Here is a 25643-nt window from a genome sequence, read left to right as displayed (position 1 = left end):
TGTAGCACAGAATTTAGGAATATTGGGGTAATGTTTCTGCAAATTTGTGCTGACCTTTTGAGTGCAATTCAATCAAAATCTGCCCACAACAGCAAAAGTGGAAGAAGTTTCAAGTGCCACCAATATTCAGCACAAATGGACTTTTCAACAACCTTTTGTCTTATTTAAATAAACATTTCTTTAGAATCTGGCTGCACACACTGATTGGATTGATGAGTACATGGGTTTTCTCTAATTACACCCATTTGCAGACCTTCAAAATGAAGGTTTATGTTTTGGCACAAGGGTGGTAATAGATCATTTTAAAGTGTTTGAATATTACAGAAGTGTTTTCATTACTAAAACTTACTATGTACCCGAACAAAATCACTACATGTTTCTGTTTCATGATTTAGGTTGTTTAGTTATTGAAAGTCAAGTTGCTCACCGGTGGTAGACTAGGCATCCGTTAAAAATAAGAACGGAATAATGCAGATGGTGAAAATCTGAAATAAAAATAGAAAATGCTGGATGAACTCAGTGGCAGTATCTGTGGAGAGAGAAACACTATTAACGTTTCAAGTCCATAATGACTCATTTTCAGACCGAAGAGGGGTAGAAATGTGACGAATTATATAGTTGGGGAGGGAGGTGGAGCAGAATGGAAGGTCAAGGATAGGTTAGAGCTAAGGAAAGATTGACAAAGATATTATGACACAAAAAAATTGATGATAACATTAAAGACCAATAAAGGTGCTGATAATTGCATTAAAAATTAATTTAAAATGCTTTTTTTTTTAAGATAAACCATCAGTATCATTCAAACACTACTAGGTTATCACTCTTGAATATTTTTTATGTTGGAAATAAAAAGGAATAAAGGAAAAAATAAACAATGATCAAAAATATTTGATCATGAAAGACTTTGGGCAAAAATCTTGCATGGCCCCGCTGGCAGGTTTAATGACGGGCCTCCCGGGAGAGATTCGGCAGGAGTCTAGAAATCAGTTTTGTACCAGTGTGAATTTCCTGTGGGAACATCCACTAATACCCACCATGGCAGATTGGAGGCCAGCATGAAATGTATTTGAGTCCCGCGAATGGGATGCACATAAAGGCCTAATCAGAATTCCCCACCCCCCCCCCCCAAAAAAAAACTTCTGATGCTCCATGACGTCAGCGGGAAAATAAATCATTCTGGAGCATGTCTCGAGCAATGTGGCATGCAGAAGTTGGGAATCACCTGGACAATGCCTGAGGCGGCCTCCAGGATTCAGGATGGAGACCATCAGCAACCCTGGAGCCCTGAGCACCACATCAGCTGGGTTGAACGAGCATCTACAGGTGGATCTCTCCGATTCAATGTGATGAGGAAGTCCACCATCCAGCCTCTGAGTGTTCCTGGAGATCCACCTTGTTTCTTCAAATGTGATGCTGGTCGCCTTTTCAATATGGCATCTGGATATGATGGTAGGACTCGTGCCATCAAGCCCGCCCTGCCACGAATTATGACGCAAATCCCCTAGATGCATAATTAATGTGGTCTGGGATAAATGTATGTCATTGTTTCCTGTTGGCCTCTACAGCAGGAAACAAGCCACATTTCCCACCTCTGAAAATTCCACCTTTGTTTCTAATTATAGAAATAGATTTGAGCAGAAATTGAAATAATAACTTGTGGAATTCAGTGTAATTTTGAACATAGTTTGTGCCTAAATTGCCGAATGTGCCCAAAGCAGAATCTCTACACTGGTACGTTCAAATTTGTATTGGGAAAGGTCTTACATTTGCCTGGTTCAGGTGGGATTTTATACTCGGGATTGAGTATGCACTAGCCCCCCCCAGCCCCCCCCCCCCCCCCCCCCACACTTTACTCTCAACAGTCAGTGACCCCAACTTGTCTTTTGCTAGCTATAATTTGAACAGCAGAAAAATATATATATAGCCCTGAAAGCACGATTGCCTAAGTATACTAAAAGTGTTTATTACCTCTGAGTGCCTAGGATATGTTGTTTTCATATCTGAGGTTCGCTCGTTGTTCTGCAATCACTGGTTAGCCTTTATTTGCTTTATTGATTGTGCATTCCTTCTGTACTAAGTACTTCTCATCTTCCACGGCAGATCCCTGTTGACTTTAGATTAAGTCCGGCAAACCACATACAATGTCACTTGCCTTGTGTAGCATGTTTATTTTGTACTCAATGTTTATACATAATGAAGACCAACAATTCACTAACAGCATGCAGTCATTATATGTGAGATCTAATAACATACTATTTTGATACGGAGAAAACAGAATTAGTTTTTAAAAAGTTTAACAAAGGTTTTGTTTCCAAGAGTTCGCCATCTACATATTTGGGTCTAAAGGTAGGGTCAACGCGAATTGGGCCATGATTTTGGTGCTGAGCACACAGCCCGCATCCAATGAGGTCAGTGGAGGGAGCACAGGAAATAGGTTCGCTGATGGGAGCGGCAGCCGTCAGTCATGGTCCCAGGTGCAGCTTGCCAATCCCCATATTGGTCAATATGGATATCGGTTGTAGTTGTAAATGGAGTCTGGAATGGCAACCGAGACAGGGAGGGTATGCGGTGATCATCAGTGGAGCCCCGATTTATTGTTTTACTAAAAATTGTATTTCTGGAGGAAGCCTCTAGGGTTCTTTAAAGTATGGTTGGTTTCACTGGCAAGTGCCAAAGAATATCGACAGAAGCATGCATGGGTTGGTGCTGGCAGTTGATGAATTTTCAAAAGGGGGCATAAAACAGGCATTCCTCCCCTTATTTGCATGTAAAGTGCCAAATGATTATTTCAGGCATGGGCCCCAGGCACCAATGCAAGAACTTTTACCAGTTTGGAAGGCAGCACACTAACCTGCAATGGGAGCATACGCTTGCTGCCTGCCATATTGGATCTTTAGGCACCTTTTCTACATGTGTAAAACTGGCATGGTGCCAGAGGATATCTAGGCTGTGATCTTTCTAAGCATCTGATTTTAATAAAGCCTAGGTCATGACATGTACTTTGGACCAACTAAGTTTTTTTTGGTAAATAAACCTTTGAGTTCATAACATTTATATCAACATATTCTTGCAGGGCACGATTGAAGGATGAAAGTTGAGCATTTTACAATTGGGTCAATCCAATGGTTAGGAACATCGAAAATAGGAGCCTGCTCTGCCATTTATTATGAACATGGTGATCATGCCTGATCATCCAACGCAACAGCCTAATTCACTTTTCCCCCATATCCTTTGGCCCCCTCCAGCCTAAGTGCAATATCTAAGTGCTTCTTGAAAACATATAACGTTTTGCCCTCAACTACTTACTGTGGTAATGAATTCCACAGGCTCACCACTCTCTGGGTGAAGAAATTTCTGCTCATCTCTATCTTAAATGGTCTACCCCATACCCTCAGACTGTGAGTCCTGGTTCTGGACACCCTTCTGTGCCTTCACATAGGCTTCTATGAGATCGCCACTCGTTCTTCTGAACTCAAGCGAATACAATCCTAAACGATCCAATCTCTCCTCATATGTCAGTCCCGATGTCACAGGAATCCATCTTGTAAACTTCACTGCACTCTCGCAAGAGCATCCTTCCTCGGGTAAGGAGACCAAAACTGCACACAATATTCCAGGTGTGGCCTCACCAGGGCCCTGTATGATTGCAGAAAGACGTTCCTGCTTTTGTACTCAATTCTAATGTAACTGTTGCTGGTTCCCTTTTTGAGTGTGAATAAGATTTACTGACGCATTCATTAATACAAGAGCTGTTGAGCATGCACTGTAAGTGACTTGTTTAGAGGAAAAAAGGAACAGATGGGTCCAGTGCTTACAACGCAATTTTTTTTTCATTTAAGACAAAGTAAACTTGGAGCTGTGTGGAATTGATTTTGGTTTTGCAACCTGGTTAATAATTGACAGATTCCCTCCCATTCTGTATGACCATAACTAATCAGATAACACCTCATTGTACTTTGCTCAGAAAACATGATTATTTGATACAATATTTTAAAATTGCTAATGTCCGAAGTAACAATTAATATAAATTACTTTAAAGCAATCTGTTAGATAACTGCATTTTACAGTACAGTCAACATATGTTGCTACTAAGAGATGTTTGTCCATAAGGAAAACCAGTTAGTGTTGTGATCATAAGTGCTCTTAAAACGGTTGCAAATAATTTTTTTAGTTTCTGTTTCTCATTGCCTTTATGGATCTTTTTATGTAAAGGAATACACACATCTTTATTTGGTTCCGTAAAGCTGCAATCATGTAACAAAATATAGCACTTGTCCTATATTATTTTACTTTAACTCATGATCAACAAAAGATCAGTTAATTTTGGCAAAGTTTAAACTTCATTTGGACCAAAATATTTGTAGGATTTGCCTCTCCTCGGATGACCCAGCTGATTTAAGGTGATGCACAGCTGAACCATGCACATCAGATTCCACACACTGTGCCATGTCAGTTAGCTGGTTTAGAGCGCGCTACAATCGATCTTGGTGACTCTGGTTCGGAAGAAGATCAACAAGGATTTCTGCTTCCAATGATTTTTATCAATGTTACCCACTGAAACTGTGAATATGTCGATGTCAGATGAAGATAAAAACCAAGCTTGGCTATGATGTCCTATAAGATAGAATAAGTCGTGAACACTCAATGTCTGGTACACGCCTGCAGAATTGCCACCCAAGCAAGCTGTATCTCAGCAAAAGCTGTAGGGGCTGGCGGGAGGGAAGGAGGAAATGGTAGTATATGTAACAGCATATCTAAATTTGTCCCTCTTAAAACATGAGCGGGGAAAATTGAAAGGAGTACAAACATAGTAAGAGAAAGACTATTGAATGAGTATAGAGCTTGAAGGCAAAGCAATGCCCATCAGGTAGCTGGGTAGTCCTGTGCCCTACTGAGAGAACAAAGAAGTTCCAAAGGAGCTTCCTCAGGAATAAGAGTCATGTTACTAGTCTTGTGTAGCCGTTTGATTTTATTGCATTAAGCCAGCACGTTTCAGAGTTTACAAAGCATGCTGGGAAGGCCCTACTTCATGCACGCTTCAGCGGCCCTGCACAAGGAGATGCTGTCAGTCATTTTGAAGGAATTGACAATCATAGCTGAGAGGAAGGGAAGAGAAGATACAAAGGAGGAAACCAAGCTTTTTGGGGCTACTTTAGCAATGTCAGAAATAGGTTATGAATTAGGCTCAAAAGAAATATGAATTGCCAGATTATTAATGTGCAATGTGCAACAAATAAAGAAGGAATGGTTTCTGATTGATGTGGCTTTCCTTTAAATTAAGAAATCTGCATAGGATACATCTAGGCCAAGATAAAATGGAATATTTTGAAATTGCCACCCAAAACAACTTAAGTTGAAAATTAATTTGAACTGTGAAACCTTACCTTGTCGATATAAGCCCACCAAAATAGAAACAGTGACAGAACAATTAATGCAACTTTTGCCCTACAGGTTAAAACTAATTTGGTTTTAGTTTTGCGCAATGCATTCCATTTTTACATTATAAATTCTTAGGGCCCAATTTCCATTTCTAGCTCATGCTTTGTGTGTGGGTGCATACTAATTGAGGTTCAGATTTAACCAGGGCTACTGTACTTTTCAGAACATTTTACAAGGACCGGCAGTTCCCATTCTGATAGTAGCGGCTTTGCAGAAGATCCATCTTCCGACTTGGCTGGACAGTGTCAGGTATTACACTTTTTACTTTAATTAAAACAATTTTGTGCATGGATTTACTTATTGATCGTTACCTTTTTATGTAGCGTATTCAGGAAAATGCAAAAGGATTATCAGTCAAAACCAGGGAATAGGAGATGTGTCCTCTCTGTGCTCTCGAATGTTGTTGACATTTGAAAGGGAGGGAGAAGGAAAAATATTGGGAAAGAGAGGAGAAAAGTGCAGCCACAACCTCAAATAAGATTGAAAGGGAAAATATTTTTCTAAATATATATGTTTCTTGTCCACCTGTAGCCTGGTAACACTGAGGCAAAATTCACCGCTGGAAATATATATCAGGTCCATCAAATCTGGAAAGAAAAGACTCATTTGTGTTTTTGCATTGTTTTTTGGGATCTCCAATCATTTTAAATCAGCAAGTATTCAATTCATTGAAATAAAATATCCTTTTAACAAATTGACTAATAATTTTTAAGGGCCTGCTATTATAACCCAATTACCACACCATCATGATGTTTACTAAAGGTGTCCTAATCTGTAATGTGTACCCACTTCAATTACCCATTTAAATTAGCCATATTATACCAGGGACAATATCAGATTTCTAATGCACGTCCTCTTGACTTTTAAGAATATCTTTAATGTCTAATAAATCTGTTCTATCTGCAATTGAAACATATACCTGGGGTTACTTGTGACCTTTTTGGTGACTGAGACGCAGCAGATGCTATAGGTCACATATTCAGTAACTTGAAAAGCAAAGTAGGTACTGGTATTTGTAAAATAATCGACATTGATTTTTAAATTGGACAGCTGTATTCGCTATTGCATCCCTTGTGACTCAGATGCTATGTTGACACATGTCTGGTGTCATATTCAGATTCGGTGGAGCTTGCGTTATTCACCCTCTTGTTACTTTGCACCTAATGCTTTGTTTCTAGGATCTTTTGCTATTTTTCAATAGATCAAATGGCGTTGTGGTGCTGCTGAATGCTAAATTTTTTGCCAGTTGTTTCAATCCCCCCCCCCCCCCCCCCCCCCCCTCCACCACCACCAAGTTTCTGCACAGCGTCTTGATACGGCTGCTGAGATATGACTTCAGATTAGCCATCGTAAAATAAATATTCCCATGTTATTTATTTAATTTAAATGTATATTTTTTATGCATTTTTCCGCCCTGTAATTCAATCTATTTAAATGAGAAGATTAGCTTTCGCCCATAACATTCCTGGGATGGCTGATTGTTGTAAATATATTTTTGTAGCAGTTTCAGGTAATTTAGTTGAATTGTAGCAGTGTACAACTGCGGTGTTTTTATTGAGTGGATTGAGGGAAAGCCAAGGGAACGTAACCAGACACTGGTCAGATTTAAAATCAACATTGGGGGCTTTTCTGGTTAGTTAAGGGTTTATCTTTTGCACGTCACCTGCAATTTAGCCAAAACCAACTTTATTTTACGATTAGTGTTATTTTGCTATAACACTATTTCTCTATGTCTCAGCGATGTGAGTGATTTTGTTTAAATGAGCAGTTTGATCAATAACTTGAGCAGCCATTTCAATTCCAGGAAAGAATTCCCCTGAGCTTGTTAAATAATAAGACCTATGGTATAGAAAGCATTTGTCAGGGAACGTTTGCCACAAATTTGGAGGCTGAAGACTTTTTTTTGTGGTCCGTAGTTACTGAAATGAGACAGATTTGTTCTGCGTTTCTTTTGCCCAATGTGTCAACGCTTTCCACATTGTGAACACTAAATTTATCTTATCTATGAACACCAACAGCAGCATTGTACATAGCTGACCTCTGTTTTTTAGACAGCTCCGAAACCTGCACCAGTCACAACATAAAAGATCTTTACTTATCCATTTCCAAGTGTTAATTCTCCCCCCCCCCCCCTTTGTTGAAATGATGCAAAAAAAAACTTTGAATGTCTAACTGGATACAAAATCATTTTGTTTAAGCAATCAGTAACTGACTGATTTAATTGTTTCAGCAGAATTCATCCCCCCCCCACACACATTTAATCCTTGTGCTCTATTCTAGGGACCAGATGGTTACCTGCAAGCTATGGGAAGCAGTGCTGACAGCTGTGACAGTGAGACAACAGTCACATCATTAATTGATGACCTTAAGACTCCTCTGAGTTGTGACCAACAGTTTTTCACTCCATTCCAAACTCCAGTGGAAAATATGACTCTGGATCTTAAAGAAACAATTTTAGATTTGAAAGTAGCGTTGATCCCTGATGCTGCGCTCAATTCACATGAAGAAGAAGAAATGGTTGAGAATGACGGCAAAGAAGCTACCGATGTGGACAGCTCTATCCAGCCAGGTGAACAAAAGGCATTGGGCTTTACCGCCGAAGAATATTCATCACAAGATTATGAGGCGCTGTACCCAGAAAGTGACATGAACTGTGAAAATGAGAGTGATGTTCCTACATATTCTGTGCATCATAGGGTTGGACTGAGGCAAAGCAGCTTGGATCCTGCCCTGTGCTGGCATTCCGATCCTGATCCTTTAAATGTAAATGTTGCTGAACCAATGAGCTTCTCCTCATCGTCAATAGATAAAATTGCTACAGTCCTTGAGAGAGCTAAAACAAAAACATATTCTGTCTCGAGTACCTCTGGAAGAGCAAGGCGTCCAGTGACCAAAGCAAGTGATCGAATAATGAGAGAGGGAGAGGGAATGTCCAAGAAAGAATCTCTTGCAGAGATGAAGCGATCCACTTTTCAAAGGTCCAGCTCACTCCCAACTACACTGCTTAGTCCAGTGCGAGTTGTGTCAACATTAAGTGTGAAATTGATGCCGGAAAGTGGTTCGCGTTGCAGTTCACCTACTTTTACCTATAAATATACTGCTGTGAGGGAAAAGGAGATGCCTGTTAATGATGAAGATGAGCAGTCAAGTTGCCGATCAATGCTTTTCATCCCATCTGCAAAAAGAGAGAGTAGAACACAGTTCACTTTGAACAGGCATGATGAAATGCCACAACATAGGCTGCACTCAGAGCCATTACCGATGCCAGCACATCTGACACAGTCTTGCTGTTCCCTTCATGCACTTCCTTCAGATTGGCAAGGCCGATATCTGTGTGATCACATGAGAGCCAGGAGTATGTGCAGTCTTTCCAACCTCATGGAACCTACTTGCGCAACTTGTACAGCACCTATCGGACATTTCTCTCCTCAGAGACCCATGGCACACTCCTATCATCACATTCCAATAAATCCTCCATCTGCTATTGAATCACAGCTCCGCAGAGTCCTTGATGAGATTAGAAGCACAGTGCAGAATCTTCCTCGGGTAATGAAGCATCATTTTATTTAAAGAATTCTGGAAAATAAGATTACTCTACAAGTCTCGAGGTGCTGTTTGCTTCAATATCTAGTGGTAATGAATATACACCACATTCCTGAAATGCATAATTTGGGAGATTAATAACTGTTCACCTCCTTTCACAAAAATGAATATTAAATAGTGATCTGCTATCGCATTTATTAACCTGACATGGATACGTTGATCCTTCGAAACATTTTTTTAAAACTATGATTGTTTAGTTTTGCCCTTAATTGTTCATCTTAAATCTACATATGATCTGCAGATTTTAAAACCATCTCTTGGCATTCTAATTATTTCTGCTTGTTAATCAAACCATTTTCGTTTTCAGCTGCCAATGTTTCAGGGCAGAGATCACCCTTTCTCTTACTATACGTCATCAAGACTAGGCCTTTTACCCTTATATGAAGTAAGTTGCCGTTTAAAATTTATGTAAAGTCTGTTACTTTTTCATGTTTCTTTTCTTCACAATACTTCAAAAATATTAGTTAATGGATGGATGTAGACTGCAACAGTTGTTTTGTTGACCCATTTCATGACTATTGTACCAGCTTAATCACCAGCTTGATCATTATGATGACTGGCATTCATAACACTGGTTCATCAGTACATGTTCCAATAATTTATTTTCCATTAGTTGTGTTCTTAATCATTTAGTTCTGAAACAGTAGATCCTAACTAAATGAGAAGCATAGATTAGATAGATAGTCAACATCTTTTCCCAAACATAGAGGAGTCCAGAACTAGAGGATTAAGGGGAGAGATATAAAAGAGAGCAGAGGGGAAATTTCTTCACAGAGAGGGTGGTGAGCATCTGGATTGAGCTGCCAGAGGCAGTGGTAGAGGTGGGTACAATGTTTTCCTTTTAAAAAGCAGTTAGATAGTTACATGGGCAGAGTGGGCATAGAGGAATATGGGCCAAATGCAGGCAAGTGGGATTGGTTAGTGATAGAAACTGGGCGGCATGAACAAGCTGGGCCGAAGGGCCTGTTTCCTTCTGTAAACATCTATGACTCTATAACCAAGCAAAAGCACAAAAACTCTTTTCATAGCACAATAGGAAAACTTTGGACAAGTGGGAAAATAAAACAACTGCTTTGTGAATTTGTGTTTGAAATAGAATTTTTATTTACTTAATTGTTGGTGTGCCATCACCAGAAAGACTGAAGCGGTTGAAAAAGGTAGCCCCACCAAGACCATTTCAAGGGAAACCAGGGTTGGGCAATAAATAGATGTTGCCAGTGAAACCTGAATCTCAAGATTTATTTTTTTAAATTCCCAGTCTAGGATAAAACAGGAACTGAATGCAGAGTCTTGCTGCTCTTCAAAAGGTGCCTTAACCCTAACCTCCAAAGAACTACTGCAATACTGGGAAGCTCTCCATTTGTGATAGCAGCCGTGCCATGACTTATCTGAATAAGATCACTAAATTAGTACAGATTGTGCCAAAGAGTTCCCATTTTGAGCAGTTAGGAATTAGGTCCAAACTCATGTCCAGTCATATATGTCGAAAGAGAAGACCTTTAATTGTGGCCCTTTAAACAATTTGCTGTGCTCCTGGTATCAGCTGCAAAGTGAAACTAAATGAGACATTTGGGGTGACTCTCTCAAAGAGATTCCATAACACACTGTACCTGGCAACAGAGGTCTTTGCTGTGATTAGTTTAATGGAGAATTATCAACATAATTCTACTTGAGGGGTTTTATTTGTCCATTTAATTCTTTAAATTGTAGATTTTGCATGGTGCTTATTTTAGATTAATTGTTTTCATATGTTCGTGAATGTTGCAAAAATGTAATTCTGCTTTGAGAGATGTGAATGCATTGAACTGAAGGAAATCTTTATTAAACAGACATCACCTTCCTTTTAAAAATAAATGTTCAACAAGCTCTCCATTTTATTTAGGGACGCACCAATGTAACATCTTGCTGATGTACCAGTATACCAGACACATGGGACCACAGGAACGGCACCTCTAGAGATTCCCCTCCAATACACACACCATCCTGATTTGGAAATATAGCGCCATTCCCACACTGCCTCTGGGTTAGAAGTCTGGAACTCCCTCTCTAACAGCACTGTGGATGTACCTACACCACATGGACTGCAGCAGTTCAGGAAGGCAGCTCAACCCCCCCCCCCCCCCCCCCCCCCTCTCAAGGGCAACTAGTGATGAGCCAGCGACATCCTCATTCTATAAACATGAATTTAATCAAAGATACAGTATGGGATGAGCAATCCAAGGTCTTAAGTTTAAATTCACCATGTCAAGATGTGAAAATACATGTAAGAAATTTGGCAATTTATGGGCTGAAACCGGGAAAACAAAATGACTAAGAAAGCTGGATTGTTGGAAAAGCCCAGTTTGTTCACTAATGTAATAGAAGGAACCTGACATATGTGTTTGGTCTACCCGTGAACTTTGGTTTCTTGCCTATCGATGGGATTTTGCATCCCTCCTCTCTCCCCCAAATCCCCAGGCAGAGGATGGCCAAAATCTACTGCCTTGACACTGTTGCCATGCCTGTTGTTTTTCCACTTCTGGTATTTTATCACCTGCGTGGTGGCAGTGGGCAGCCCTTGGGCCAATTAATGGCCACTTAAGGGACTCCTCCTGCCACACCTGATATTTTACCACTGGCAGGAGGTATCCATGTCATGCTGCAATGGTGGCCTTTTTGTGGGCTACACTTGTGGGAGTTGCATCCATCCTGTTTGAGCAACCACCCTCTCCCACATTATTCAACAACTCACCCACCCATCACAATGATATTCCAGCCCTTTGCTGAGGCCTGCCAGACTGGCCCATGCAAAAGGCTTGTTCTCATCCATCTCCTCCATTGCTAATTGCTGTTCGATATTGCCAGCCATCCCAGCTGTGGCCACCGCTCCTGGTGGCGCTACTAGGACTAGAGAGCTGCCGGCCATGTGATTGACAGCAGTTCAAGGAGCCTTCTCACCTATCATAGATTGGAAGTCTTGCCCTTAGCCAACTAATGGCCCATAGGTTATAAAATTGGCTTGTGGCTACTTGGAGACTGCCTAGCCCCTGACTTTTCAGCTAGGAGGATCGGGGGGAAGAACTAATGCCTTCATATAAAATGAAGCCCTATAATGATTGACTCTTCATGCCCTCAAAAGGTCATTAGGGATAAGCAATACTGCCAATGTCATTCATATCCCAAGAACAAGTTTAAAAAAAAAAAAAGAACATATAGTGTAAAATGTCACTGTAATGTATATGGCGCCTTCTTCCAGAATTCTTTCCCAAGTAGAAGCTATTTTTGCTGACTACTGCTAAAAATACTTCCTAATGGTAAATCAATGGGCCAGATTTTGTGTGAAAATAAGAATGAGACGAATGGCGCCTATCATTAATTTTGTGTAAATGGCACATTAGCCTCAGGGTAGGAATAAATACAGGTACAGAGTCTCAAACCGGCTGTCCAAAAACCGGACATTTTTATAATGTGCCATGTATCAATTGAAAAACATAACTTGGACAAGTGATGAAAGGCGTCATTAACAGTGATATCAAAGGGCACATGCAGAGCAATAACTGTTCACTGACCCCAGATTGGGTTCCCATAGCGTTACTCAGTTTGGATCAAGGAGGTCTATTAAAACTGGAGTCAATGGAAATCGGGTGAAAACTCTCTGCTGGTTGGAGTCATACTTGGCACAATATGAAGGTGGTTGTTGGGTGTCAATCATCTTGGCTGCAGGATATCACTGCAGGAGTTTCTCAGGATAGTGTCCTGGGCTCAGATATCTTCAGCTGCTTCATCCACCTTCCTTCCATCATAAGGTCAGAGACAGGAATGTTTGTTGATGACTGCACAATGTTCACCATTAGTGACTCCTCAGATCCTGAAGTAGTCCATGTCCAAATACAACAAGACCTGGATAATAACCAGGCTTGGGCTGACAAGTGGGCCCAGAGGGAAGTAAGAGACTGCTGTTTGCTCTGTTCCAAAGAGACATAGCTCACCCCTGCCTTACCAGACTGTGCCATACAACCTGACGGCTTCCCAATACACCGATGGACCGCACTGCATCATCGGGCAAAGCCAAGGGTTGTGGGGTTTGCCTCCTCACCAACCCCTGCTGGTGCTTGGACATGGAGACCCTGGTGACATACTGCTCCCTGGATCTGGAATACCTGCTGATGAAGTGCAGCCAAAAGTACTATCCACGGGAGTTCACTTATACTATCATCACAGCAATCTACATCCCACGCCAGGCAGAAGTGAAGAAGGCACTTGATGAATTGTACACACTATAAATAACAATGAAACAGAATACCCTGAGGCATTGTTCATCACGGCCGGGACTTCAACCAGGCCAAACTCAAGAATGTACTGCCAAAGATCCACCAACACCTCTCCTATCCCAACAGGGGTGACAACACTCTCGAACGCTGCTACACAAACATCAAGGGCGTCAACTGATCTATCCCCCACTGCACTTCGGAAAATCGAACCAGAAGACGCTGCTCCTGCTCCCGGCATACAAGCAGAGACTTAAGAGGGAGAATCCAGTTAAGAAGGTCGTGCAGTGCTGGTCCGAGGCAACAGAAGAGCTCCTCTGCGACTGCTTGGAAGTCAGTGGACTGGTCCATATTCAAGAACTCAGCAGCCTACCTAAACGAGTACGCCAGCACCGTCACAGACTTCATCAGCAAGTGTGTAGAAGATTGCATGCCAAGGAAGTAGTACGTGGACTTCAGTAAGGCGTTTGATAAAGTTTCCCATGGCAGGTTGATGGAAAAAGCGAAGTTGCATGGGTTCAGGGTGTACTAGCTAGATGGATAAAGAACTGGCTGGGCAACAGGAGACAGAGAGTACTGGTGGAAGGGAGTGTGTCAAAATGCAGAAAGGTGACTAGTGGTGTTCCACAGGGATCCGTGCTCGGACCACAGTTGTTTGTGATATACATAAATGATCTGGACGAAGGTATAGGTGGTGTGATTAGCAAGTTTACAGATGATACAAAGATTGGTAGAGTTGCAGATAGTGAGGAGGACTGTCGGAGAATACAACAAAATATAGATAGATTGGAGAGTTGGGCAGAGAAACGGCAGATGGAGTTCAATCCAGGCAAATGCGAGGTGGTGCATTTTGGAAGATCAAATTCAAGAGCGGACTATACGGTCAATGGAAGAGTCCTGGGGAAAATTGGTATACAGAGAGATCTGGGAGTTCAGGTCCATTGTACCCTGAAGGTGGCAATGCAGGTCGATAGAGTGGTCAGGAAGGCATACAGCATGCTTGCCTTCATCGAACGGGGTATTGAGTACAAGAGTCAGCAGGTTATGTTACAGTTGTATAGGACTTTGGTAGGCCACATTTGGAATACTGCGTTGTGGGGTTTGCTTCCTCACCAACCCCTGCTGGTGCTTGGACATGGAGATCCTGGTGACATACTGCTCCCTGGATCTTGAATACCTGCTGATGAAGTGCAGCCAATACTACCTTCCACGGGAGTTCACTTATACTATCATCACAGCAGTCTACATCCCACACCAGGCAGAAGTGAATACTGCGTGCAGTTCTGGTCGCCACATTACCAGAAGGATGTTGATGCTTTAGAGAGGGTGCAGAGGAGGTTCACCAGGATGTTGCCTGGTATGGAAGGTGCTAGCTATGAAGAAAGGTTGAGTAGATTAGGATTATTGTCGTGGGAAAGACAGAGGTTGAGGGGGGGGACCTGATTGAGGTCTCCAAAATTATGAGAGGTATGGCAGGGTGGATAGTAAAAAGCTTTTTCCAAGAGTGGGAGTGTCAATTACAAGGGGTCAGGATTTCAAAGTGAGAAGGAGAAAGTTTAAGGGAGATGTGTGTGGAAGGTTTTTTACAAAGAGGGTGGTGGATGCCTAGAACGCTTTGCCAGCGGAGGTGGTAGAGGCGGGCACGATAGCATCATTTAAGATGCATCTAGACAGATATATGAATGGGCAGGGAACAGAGGGAAGTAGATCCTTGGAAAATAGGCAACAGGTTTAGATAAAGGATCTGGATTGGCGCAGGCTGGGAGGGCCGAAGGGCCTGTTCCTGTGCTGTAATTTTCTTTGTTCTTTGTTCTACGTGCCTTCCCCAACTAGAAACCATGGTTTAACTGGGAGATTCACTCCCTACTGAAGGCCAGGTCTGAGGTGTTCAAGACTGGCGACCCTGACCTTTATTAGAAATCTAGGTATGACCGCCGCAAAGTCATCAGGGATGCTAAGAGACAATAACATACTAAGCTATAGTCACAGACTAACATAATGTACTCTGTACGTCGTGGCAAGGCTTAAACAACATAACGGGGCTACAAAGCAAAGCTGAGTAGCATCACCGGCAACAGCGGGCCCCTCCCTGATGAACTCAATGCATTCTATGCTCGTTACAAGCAGGAAACCAACAAACCGTTGTCAAGCAGCCTCGGACACACCCACACCTACCATCACAACTTTCCAAAGTCAAATTGGCCTTCTTGAAAGTGAACCCTCGGTAAGCAACGGGCCCTGATGGAGTCCCTGGCCGTGCACTCCAATCCTGCGCGGACCAACTGGTGGGTGTGTTCAATGACATCTTCGACCTCTCCCTACTCTGTTCTGAAGTTCCCATCTGCTTCAAGAAAGCCACCAGCATCCCGGTGCCAAAGAAGCACCGGGCAACGTGCCTCAACGACTACCGTTCGGGGTCCTGACATCGATCATGAAGTGCTTCGAGAGGTTGGTTATGAGACACATCAACTCCATACTCCCAGAATGCCTTGAGCCATTGCAATTTGCATACCATCACAATTGCTCCAGAGCAGATGCTATCTCCCAGATCCTACACTCATGCCTGGAGCATCACCACAACGAGGACTCCTACATCAGACTCCTATTGATTGACTACAGCTCCGCCTCAACACCATAATCCCAGTCAAGCTTACATCAAAACTCCAAAATGCTAGGACTTGGCTCCTCCCTTTGCAACAGGATCCTTGACTTCCTGGCCATATTGTGGGCAACAAAATCAAAGACCCCTCCCTCCCGGGTTATTGTCCCTTCCAACCTCTTCCATCGACAGGAGATACAAAAGTCTGAGAACACACACAAACAGATTCAAAAACAGCTTCTTCCCCGATGTTACCAGACTCCTGAATGACCCTGGAGAGAAAGGTGTCTCCACGCATCTTCTCTAATGAGCAGTACTACACTCCGTATGCTTGACCTGATGTCTGTGTCTATGGATCGTATGTCCTATTGTTTTTCATGTATGAAACGATCTGTTTGAACTGTATACAGAACAATACTTTTCAGTAAGGATAAGCGACACCTTCTCCACAATAGTCCTCAATACTGGGGCCCCACAAAGCTGTGTACTTAGCCCCTACTATACACCCTATACACTCATGACTGCGTGGCCAAATTTGGCTCCTACTCCACTCTATCTATAAATTTGCTGATGACACGATCGTAGTGGGTCGGATCTCGAACAACGATAAGTCAGAATATAGGAGGGAGATGGAGAACCTGGTACCATGGTCTAACGACAACAATCTCTCCCACAACGTCAGCAAAATTAAGAAGCTGGTCATTTACTTGAGGAAGCAAAGTATCGTACACACCTGTCTGCATTAATGATGCCGAGCTGGAGATGGTTGACAGCTTCAAATTCCTAGGTGTGCGCATCACCAACAATCTGTCCTTGTCCACCCACCTCGACATTACAACCAAGAATGCACAACAGCGCTTATACTTCCTCAGGAAACTAAGGAAATTCTACATTCAACCTGGGCAGCACGGTAGCACGGTGGTTAGCATAAATGCTTCACAGCTCCAGGGTCCCAGGTTCGATTCCCGGCTGGGTCACTGTCTGTGCGGAGTCTGCACGTCCTCCCCGTGTGTGCGTGGGTTTCCTCCGGGTGCTCCAGTTTCCTCCCACGGTCCAAAGATGTGCGGGTTAGGTGGATTGGCCATGCTAAATTGCCCGTAGTGTCCTTAAAAAGTAAGGTTAAGGGGGGGGTTATTGGGTTACGAGTATAGGGTGGATACGTGGGTTTGAGGAGGGTGATCATTGCTCGGCACAACATCGAGGGCCGAAGGGCCTGTTCTGTGCTGTACTGTTCTATGTTCTATGTCAACATTGACTCTTACCAGCTTTTACAGGTGCACCACAGAAAGCATCCTACCTGACTGGATCACAGCCTGGTCTGGCAACTGCTCGGTCCAAGACTGTAGAAAAACTTCAGAGAGTTGTGAACACAGTCCAGTCTACAATGCAAACCCGCCTCCCATCCATTGACTCTGTCTACGCCTCCCGCTGCATTGGGAAAGTGGGCAACATAATCAAAGACCCCGCCCTCCCGGGTTATTGTCCCTTCCAACCTCTTCCATCGACAGGAGATACAAAAGTCTGAGAACACGCACAAACAGATTCAAAAACAGCTTCTTCTTCCCCGATGTTACCAAACTCCTGGATGACCCTGGAGAGAAAGATGTCTCCATACATCTTCTCTAATGAGCAGTACTACACTCTGTATGCTTCACCTGATGTCTGTGTCTATGGATCGTATGTCCTATGTTTTTTAATGTTTGAAACGATCTGTTTGAACTGTATACAGAACAATACTTTTCAGTGTTCCGAGGAACACGTGACAATAAACCCAAATCCAATCCAAGTAACACTCGCACCACACAAGTGCCAGGCAATGACCATCTCCGGCAAGAGAAAATCATTGCCCCTTGACACTCAACAGCATTACCATCACTGAATGCCCCACTTTCAACATCTGGATGCTTCCATTGACCAGAAACTGAACTGGACTAGCCATATAAATACTGTGGCTACAAGGTCAGGTCAGAGGCTAGGAATCCTGCGATGCATAACTCTTTCTCTCCGATTTCCTGGATGAATGCAGCTCCAACAACACTCACAAAAAAAAACTTGACACCATCCAGGACAAAGCAGCTACTTGACTGACACACCCTCCACAAATATTCGCTCCCCCCACCCCGACACACAGTAGCAGCAGTGTGTACCATCTGCAAGATTCATTGCAGGAACTCACCAAGGATCCTTAGACAGCAGCTTCCAAACTCATGACCACTACCATCTACAATCATCCCTACACTAATCCCTAGAGCATCTTGACAACAAGGACTCCTACATCAGACTCCTATTTATTGACTACAGCTCTGCCTTCAACACCATAATCTTAGCAAAGCTCATATCAAACCTCCAATATCTAGGACGTGGCTCCTCACTCTGCAACTGGATCCTCGACTTTCTAACCCACAGACCACAATTAGTAAGAATAAACAATAACAACTCCTCCACAATAGTCCTCAGTACCGGGGCCCCGCAAGGCTGCGTACTTAGTCCCCTACTATACTTCCTGTACACAGCACGACTATGTGGCAAAATTTTGTTCCAACTCCCATCTACAAGTTTTCTGACGATATGACCATAGTGGGGCGGATCTCGAATAACGACGAGTCAGAATACAGGAGGGAGATTGAGAATCTAGTGGAGTGGTGCAGCGACAACAATCTATCCCTCAATGCCAGCAAAACTAAAGAGCTGGTCATTGACTTCAGAAAGTAAAGTACTGTACACACCCCTGTCAGTATCAACGGGACCGAGGTGGAGATGGTTAGCAGTTTCAAATTCCTAGGGGTACATATCTCCAAACAATCTGTCCTTGTCCACCCACGTCAATGCTACCACCAAGAAAGCAGAACAGCGCCTATACTTCCTCAGAAAACTAAGGAATTTCGGCATGTCCACGTTAACTCTTACCAACTTTTGCAAATGCACCATAGAAAACATCCTATCTGGCTGCATCACAGCCTGGTATGGCAACTGCTCAGCCCAAGACCACAGGAAACTTCTTCAGAGAGTCGTGAACACAGCCCAGTCCATCACACAAACCTGCCTCCCATCCATTGACTTTACCTACATCTCCCGCTGCCTGAGAAAAGCGGGCAGAATAATCAAAGACCCCTCCCACCCTGCTTACTCACTCTTCCAACTTCTTTCTTCAGGCAGGAAGACTACAAAAGTCTGAGAACACACACAGACAGTACATTCCTTGGTACATGTGACAATAAACAAAATCCATATCCATCTAGAAGGGCATGGGTAAGATACCTGGGAACCCCACCACCTGAAAATTACTGTCCAAGTCACTCCCCATCCAGATTTGGAAAAATATCGGCGTTCCTTCATTGTTGCTGGATCAAACGCCCGGAACCCCCTCCCTAACTGCACGGTGGATTTACATGGACTGCAGCGGTTCGTGAAGGGAGCTCACCACCACCAAGGGTGTACAGTGGTTAGTAGTGCCAGGAACCCAGGTTCGATTCCCGGCTGGGCCACTGTCTGTGCGGAGTCTTCACATTCTCCCATGTCTGTGTGGATTTCCTCTGGGTGCTTCGGTTTCCTCCCACAAGCCCCGAAAGACGTGCTGATAGATAACTTGGACATTCTGAACTCTCCCTCCGTGTACCCGAACAGGCGCCAGAATGTGGCGACTCGGGGCTTTTCTCAATAACTCCATTGCAGTGTTAATGTAAGCCTACTTGTGACAATAAAGATTATTAGAAAAGACTATTATGATACTTTCTCAACAGCAATGTGAGATGGGCAATGAATGCTGGCCTAGCCAGCGAAGTCCCCATCCCTTGAATATTAATTTTAAAAATTTGGCTGGGCAGTGCATTGGTGCAGTGTGGGGCCTCACTAGCACCTGCCAGTGTATTCCCGCATTGCAAGTGACCGTTGACTACATAGACCTGCTTTGACCCAAACCACCCTGAACCACCTAATCCGTAATCCAGAAAGATCTGTAATCTTTGGTCCCGTGGTTACTGGTTTTGAGACATTGTACCTATATGTGATTAACTGCTGATGTCTAAAGATTGCTGCCTGATTTGAATTGCTCAATTGTTACCTTCACAAAAACAATATCTCACTATATGTTTCACATTGAAATGTATTGAGTGGCATGAAGTTGCTGTCCTTATGTGGTAGATAAGGACTGAATTCGCCACAGAAAATTAACAATGTGATAATTATTCACTACTGCTGGCCAACATCTCTGGGATTGAAAATTAGCCATGACCAGAATGAAGTCTCATTACCTCAAGTATTAATAATAGATTTTTTTTAAATGTCACATTCTCAATAAGAATCTTGTTACTTTTCTGTTTCCTTTTCCCTCGTCCACTCTCTGAATCAAAACTTTGTTTGCCTCTCTATTTCTCCTCCTGTACTTGATTTGATCTTTAATTCGCCCACTCGAATTTACCCTTACTTCTCAGTCCTTGCACTATTTATTTTTCAATCCTTCCATCCTTTCGGAGAACAGCTCCTTCCTCAGGTGAATGAAGAGGTGGGTTTCAGAAACATATATATTGGCGCCTATTTGATTTTGATTATGCTGTCCGTCTATATATATATATATATAAAACAAACCTTTTGGACTTTAACCTGGTGTTGTAAGACTTTTTACTTTAATTTGAATGGTTGAGGAGATACATAGTTGTTTGACATGTTCCCAAATGCCCCAAAGACCCTGATTCTCTTGATTTTCTAGTGAATCCTAACACCCCCACCCCCACAACTACCACCACTGAAATGATCACTATTGTAGTAGCAGATGAGGAACATATCAACCATGATAGAATTTCGGAGCAAACAAGATGGGCCGAATGGCCTAATTTTGCGTCTATATCTTGAACTTATAAAAAAAATGAAATGACAATAAACCTGAAGCTTCAAGGAAGTATGTAAGCACCCACCTGCAGGTTGTTCTAATATAATCCAAGTCTGAGAGGCTCAGCTTGATGGGGATTTAGCAACTTTTAAAAGCTAAAAGCACACTCACAACTCTAAGAGGAAATACCATTAGATTGGATTTGTTTATTGTCATATGTACCGAGGTACAGTGAAAAGTATTTTTCTGCGAGCAGCTCAAACAGATCATTAAGTACATGAAAATAAAATAAAAAGTACATAATAGGGCAACACAAGGTGCACAATGTAATATCCTGCTACAGCAAAATCCAGGCTAATGCAATTCGTTATTCATCAGCTGTGATATTCATTTTTCTTAAACTTTTTTCAGACCACATATCAAGAGCTGCAGATAATGAGAAGGAATTTGAACTTTTTTAGAACACAAATGATGGACTTGGAGTTTATTATGCTGAGGCAGCAGACCCTGGTGTATCAGCACTTGTCTGATGAGGAGAGGTAAGATTTAGCAGTAGTGCTCGAGTAGTGACATATTTACATTTTCTCCTTCACAACCTTGCATTTCCTCTTGTTTAAACTTCCAAGATTTGAACAAGGTTCTCGTCAAGAAAGTCGTCTCTCTACAAAATTGTTCATTTATTCAGTGCCTTTTGAATTGTAAGATAGATTTGCAGGAAGAAGAAAAATCTTGTGTATTAGCTGGTATTTTCGGAACAGGTAAAAAGATAAGCTAATTACAATTCTCTGCTGTTTAGACGGCTTATAAAGTGAAATTGAACGCTGACCAATTGATTCGAGGCTTTTGCAGCCTGTCTGGACAAGGGCAGCACGGTAGCATTGTGGATAGCACAAATGCTTCACAGCTCCAGGGTCCCAGGTTCGATTCCGGCTTGGTTCACTGTGCGGAGTCTGCACATCCTCCCCGTGTGTGCGTGGGTTTCCTCCGGGTGCTCCGGTTTCCTCCCACAGTCCAAAGATGTGCAGGTTAGGTGGATTGGCCATGATAAATTGCCCTTGGTGTCGAAAATTGCCATTAGTGTTGGGTGGGGTTATGGGGATAGGGTGGAGGTGTTGATCTTGGGTAGGGTGCTCTTTCCAAGAGCTGGTGCAGACTCGATGGGCCGAATGGCCTCCTTCTGCACTGTAAATTCTATCTAATTCTATGACTGCACTTGAGGTGAAAAACTGACTGCAACACGGTGATAGAAGGTGTCAAAAAAGTTGGGGGGGGGGAGTAAAAAGTAAGTGGTCATGTTATATAGTTTGTATAGTTAGGGGGTTGGATACTGTTTCATTGCAGCGAAGAGTGAGGTCCTAAAGGCTGTATTAAGGAGAGGAACTTTGGAGTGTGAAGGGGTAATTTCTGCATTCATAGTTCACATCAGCATTACCAACATGGGTCGGACTAAGAAAGAGTTCTGCTAAAATATTATCAGCAGCTAGGGGCTAAATTAAAAAGCAGAATCACAAAATAATGATCTCTGAATTGCTACCTGAACCAAAAGAAAATCTGCATAGGATAAGTGAGATCAGATGGTTGAAATTATGGCTCAAAGATTTGTAATGGAGAAATCTGTTTTGATTCATGGGTTACTGGCACCAGTACTGGGGAATAGGGAGCTGCATTGTTGGTCTTCAGTGGGGCCAGGGCACTGGCAGATTCTATAATTAGCGCTAGAGAGAGAACTTTGAATGAAATAGTAGAAAGTTATAGAGAAAGGACAAGGCAATAGTCGAGAGTAGTAATAGGGATGATGATAACCAGAGTGTGACAGGAAGAGGCAGAGCAGACAAATATAAGAGTGCCTTACCAAATAGGCCTAGAGAAGGGAAAATTATAAAACGTGAATTGAATGTATGCAGCATTTGTAACGTGATAGATGAACTGATAGTCTGAGTAGAAATAAATAAGCATCATATGAGAGATATTACAGAGACATGGTTGCAGAAGTGATCATGGCTGGGAACTGAAGATTCAAGGACATTTCACATTTCAGAATGATAGGAAAAAGGGAAAAGGAGGTGGGATAGCTGTGTTAATAAAAAGGGCAATCAGTAAAGTTGTGAGGAATGATCTTGACTTGGAAGATCAAGATGTGGAATTTGTTTGGGTGGAGACGAGGAATAACAATGGGAAGAAGTTACTGACGGGAGTTTGTCACAAAGCATACTGATACTATCTGCTGGGGTATCCCAACTTGGAGCATCAGTTCGTGGGGGGTGTATAGTTTTGTTTTTGAAATGGTGTGAGGAGTCAAATAAAGACTCCAGTGAAAATAAGCAGCCCAGTCATTGTGCAACAAATATTAAAGACTATATTAAATTAAAGAAAGGACAAATACACACAAACAGGACTACACTACTCTAGGGCAATTAAGTATATGAATCACTAAACACACACACACAATTAATATAGAATGTACCCCTTGTTTCAAAATAAATCTACGATCCCTGATCTCCTTAAAACTTCCTCTTTCCTCGAACAACATCCAAATTAAATAAATCTTTAAATCAAATCCACTTTACAATTGCCACACCATGCAGGACTGGTGATCAAGTCTGGAAAACGTCTTTCCTGATCCAGCGAAGATATTTAAACTTTTCCAAAGATTTCTGCGCTGCTCTGCCGTTCGATTTGACAGTGGGAAATTTTTAAGCTTAGTGTTTTAAGCTTAGATTAAGTAATTAGAAACCTATAAAGTCAGAGTTGGCAATACTGGACTCGGAAAACAGTTAAAAAGTAAGGCAGTAGATGAGTAGCGGCAGACATTTTAAGGTTTTTTCATTGCTCTCAACAAAGAATTATTCCATTGAGAAAGAAAGGCTCCACTAGAAGGATGCACCATCTGTAGCTAGCTATGTTATCAAATTTAAAGGAAAGGTGTATAATGCTGCAAAGATAAGTAGTAGACCAGAGGAGTGGGAAAACTCCAGAAACTAGCAAGGGAAGAGTTTAAAAAAAAGAATATGAGAGTAAACTAGCAAAGAATATAAATCTTTACAAGTATATAAAAAAGAAGAGAGTAGCTACAGCAAATATTGTTCGCTAAGAAAATGAGACTGGAGCATTACTCATGGTAAACCAGGACATGGCAGAGACTTTTAACTGTCTTTTCATAAGAATTTCATGGAATTTACAGTGCAGGAGAAGGCCAATCGGCCCATCGGGTCTGCACCGGCCCTTGAAAGGGGCACCCTACCAAGCCCACACCTCCACTCCATCCCCGTAACCCAGCAACCCCACCTATCCTTTTTTGGACACAAAAGGAAATTTAGCATGACCAATCCACCTAACCTGCACGTCTTTGGACTGTGGGAGGAAACCGGAGCACCCGGAGGAAACCCACGCAAACACAGGAGAATGTGCAGACTCCGCAGCCAAGCTAAAATTGAACCTGGGATCCTGGAACTGTGAAGCAACAGTGCTAGCCACTGCTACCCACTGCTACCGTGCTGTCCATGATGATGCAAAGAAAGGTAGGAAAGCAAGTTGTGAGGAGGGCACAAAGAGATTGCAAAGAAATATAGGTACTTAAGTGAGGGGGAAAAAATTAGAAAAGCAGAATATTATTTACATGGGGAGAGACAGCAGAACACTACAATGTAGAGGGATCCCAAACCTCGAGGGCAGTGAAGGTTGGGGTGTTTGGCGGTATTCAAGGCTGTCAGGCAGACTTTTGATCAAGAAGGGAGTTGAGGGTTATGGCAGGCTGGAAAGTGAAGTTAAGGCCAGAATCAGATCCGCCTTGATTTTATTGAATGGTGGAACAGAACTGAGGGACCAAATGGCCAACCTCTTTTTATATCTTGTGTTCATATGACAAGACATCCAGTCTGTCACATGTGATGTAATCAGCGTGGGTCTCTGGATTTTCTAAGTTCTACCATGAAACTACCTTGAATTTAAGTTTAGCAGCAATTCTTTCTATTTTTCTTGTCAAAATCCTTATGATATACCACACCCTGTAACTTTCTATGTATAATTTCCACTGACTTTTTTTTAAAGTCAAGTAGGTTGGTTAACCCCTTCTAAACCCAGATGGCTGTCTAGTAAGTTATCTTATAGATGATCAGGTTTATTTCTGCTCACTCCATTATTTTATCCAGTAGTGTGGTATTGCTGATGGGTTTGTGGTTGCCTGGATCTGCATGGTCACCCTTCCTGAAAATGAATACCACGTTCAATTATTTCTGATCACGCAGGATCTCGCCAACATTCATTCAGTTGTCCAAAATAGTCAGCCCCTGTTCATCCTTTGATTTTTGTTATTCAAGATTTACATAGTGGATACCTAGAGGACACAATCCTACCATGATGAACTATTTTATGCTCATCCTCCATTTTAACCTTGCAACCAAGGTTTGTTTTCTTCCTTATTGTACTTCTGATGGATCTGTTTAGCTTACAGTTAAGAATGCTAAATGAAGGGCAGCACGGTGGCCTAGTGGTTAGCACAACCGCCTCACGGCGCTGAGGTCCCAGGTTCGATCCCGGCTCTGGGTCACTGTCCGTGTGGAGTTTGCACGTTCGCCCCGTGTCTGCGTGGGTTTCGCCCCCACAACCCAAAAATGTGCAGAGTAGGTGGATTGGCCACGCTAAATTGCCCCTTAATTGGAAAAAATAATTGGCTAATCTAAATTTTAAAAAAAAGGAATGCTAAATGAAAGCTTAGTTTATATGATGAGCATTAATTTAATTAGCCAGAAATTTCCTGCCCCTCTCACCGATGGCAAACCTTCTGTACAATGGGTTTCCCAGCGGCGGAGGGCTGAATCTTGTAGGCATTAGCAGGACAGGAAGACCCTACCACCAGTCAATGGGGGGCCTGCCACCTCAGCTGCTGGAAAACATCCTATGGTGGTGGATGGGGGGGGTCTCCCAAATTGAG

General features: G+C 42.5%; 1 protein-coding gene across 8 annotated transcripts in view; it reads left to right on the top strand.

Annotated features, from left to right (window-relative positions):
* itprid2 (ITPR interacting domain containing 2) overlaps positions 1-25643 on the top strand; it is a 210425-nt gene that overhangs the window by 159473 nt on the left and 25309 nt on the right. For all 8 annotated transcript variants that reach the window (XM_038789246.1, XM_038789249.1, XM_038789245.1 and 5 more), the window contains 4 exons: positions 5603-5688; positions 7720-8985; positions 9350-9427; positions 21125-21252. In XM_038789246.1, coding sequence (XP_038645174.1) covers positions 5603-5688; positions 7720-8985; positions 9350-9427; positions 21125-21252 — 1558 coding nt within the window. The remainder of the gene's footprint in view (positions 1-5602; positions 5689-7719; positions 8986-9349; positions 9428-21124; positions 21253-25643) is intronic.

The sequence above is a fragment of the Scyliorhinus canicula genome, chromosome 2 (genome assembly GCF_902713615.1).
Source record: "Scyliorhinus canicula chromosome 2, sScyCan1.1, whole genome shotgun sequence".
NCBI lineage: Eukaryota > Metazoa > Chordata > Chondrichthyes > Carcharhiniformes > Scyliorhinidae > Scyliorhinus > Scyliorhinus canicula.
The sequence above is the reverse complement of the archived record's forward strand: the minus strand, read 5'-3'. Positions and strand labels throughout refer to the sequence as shown.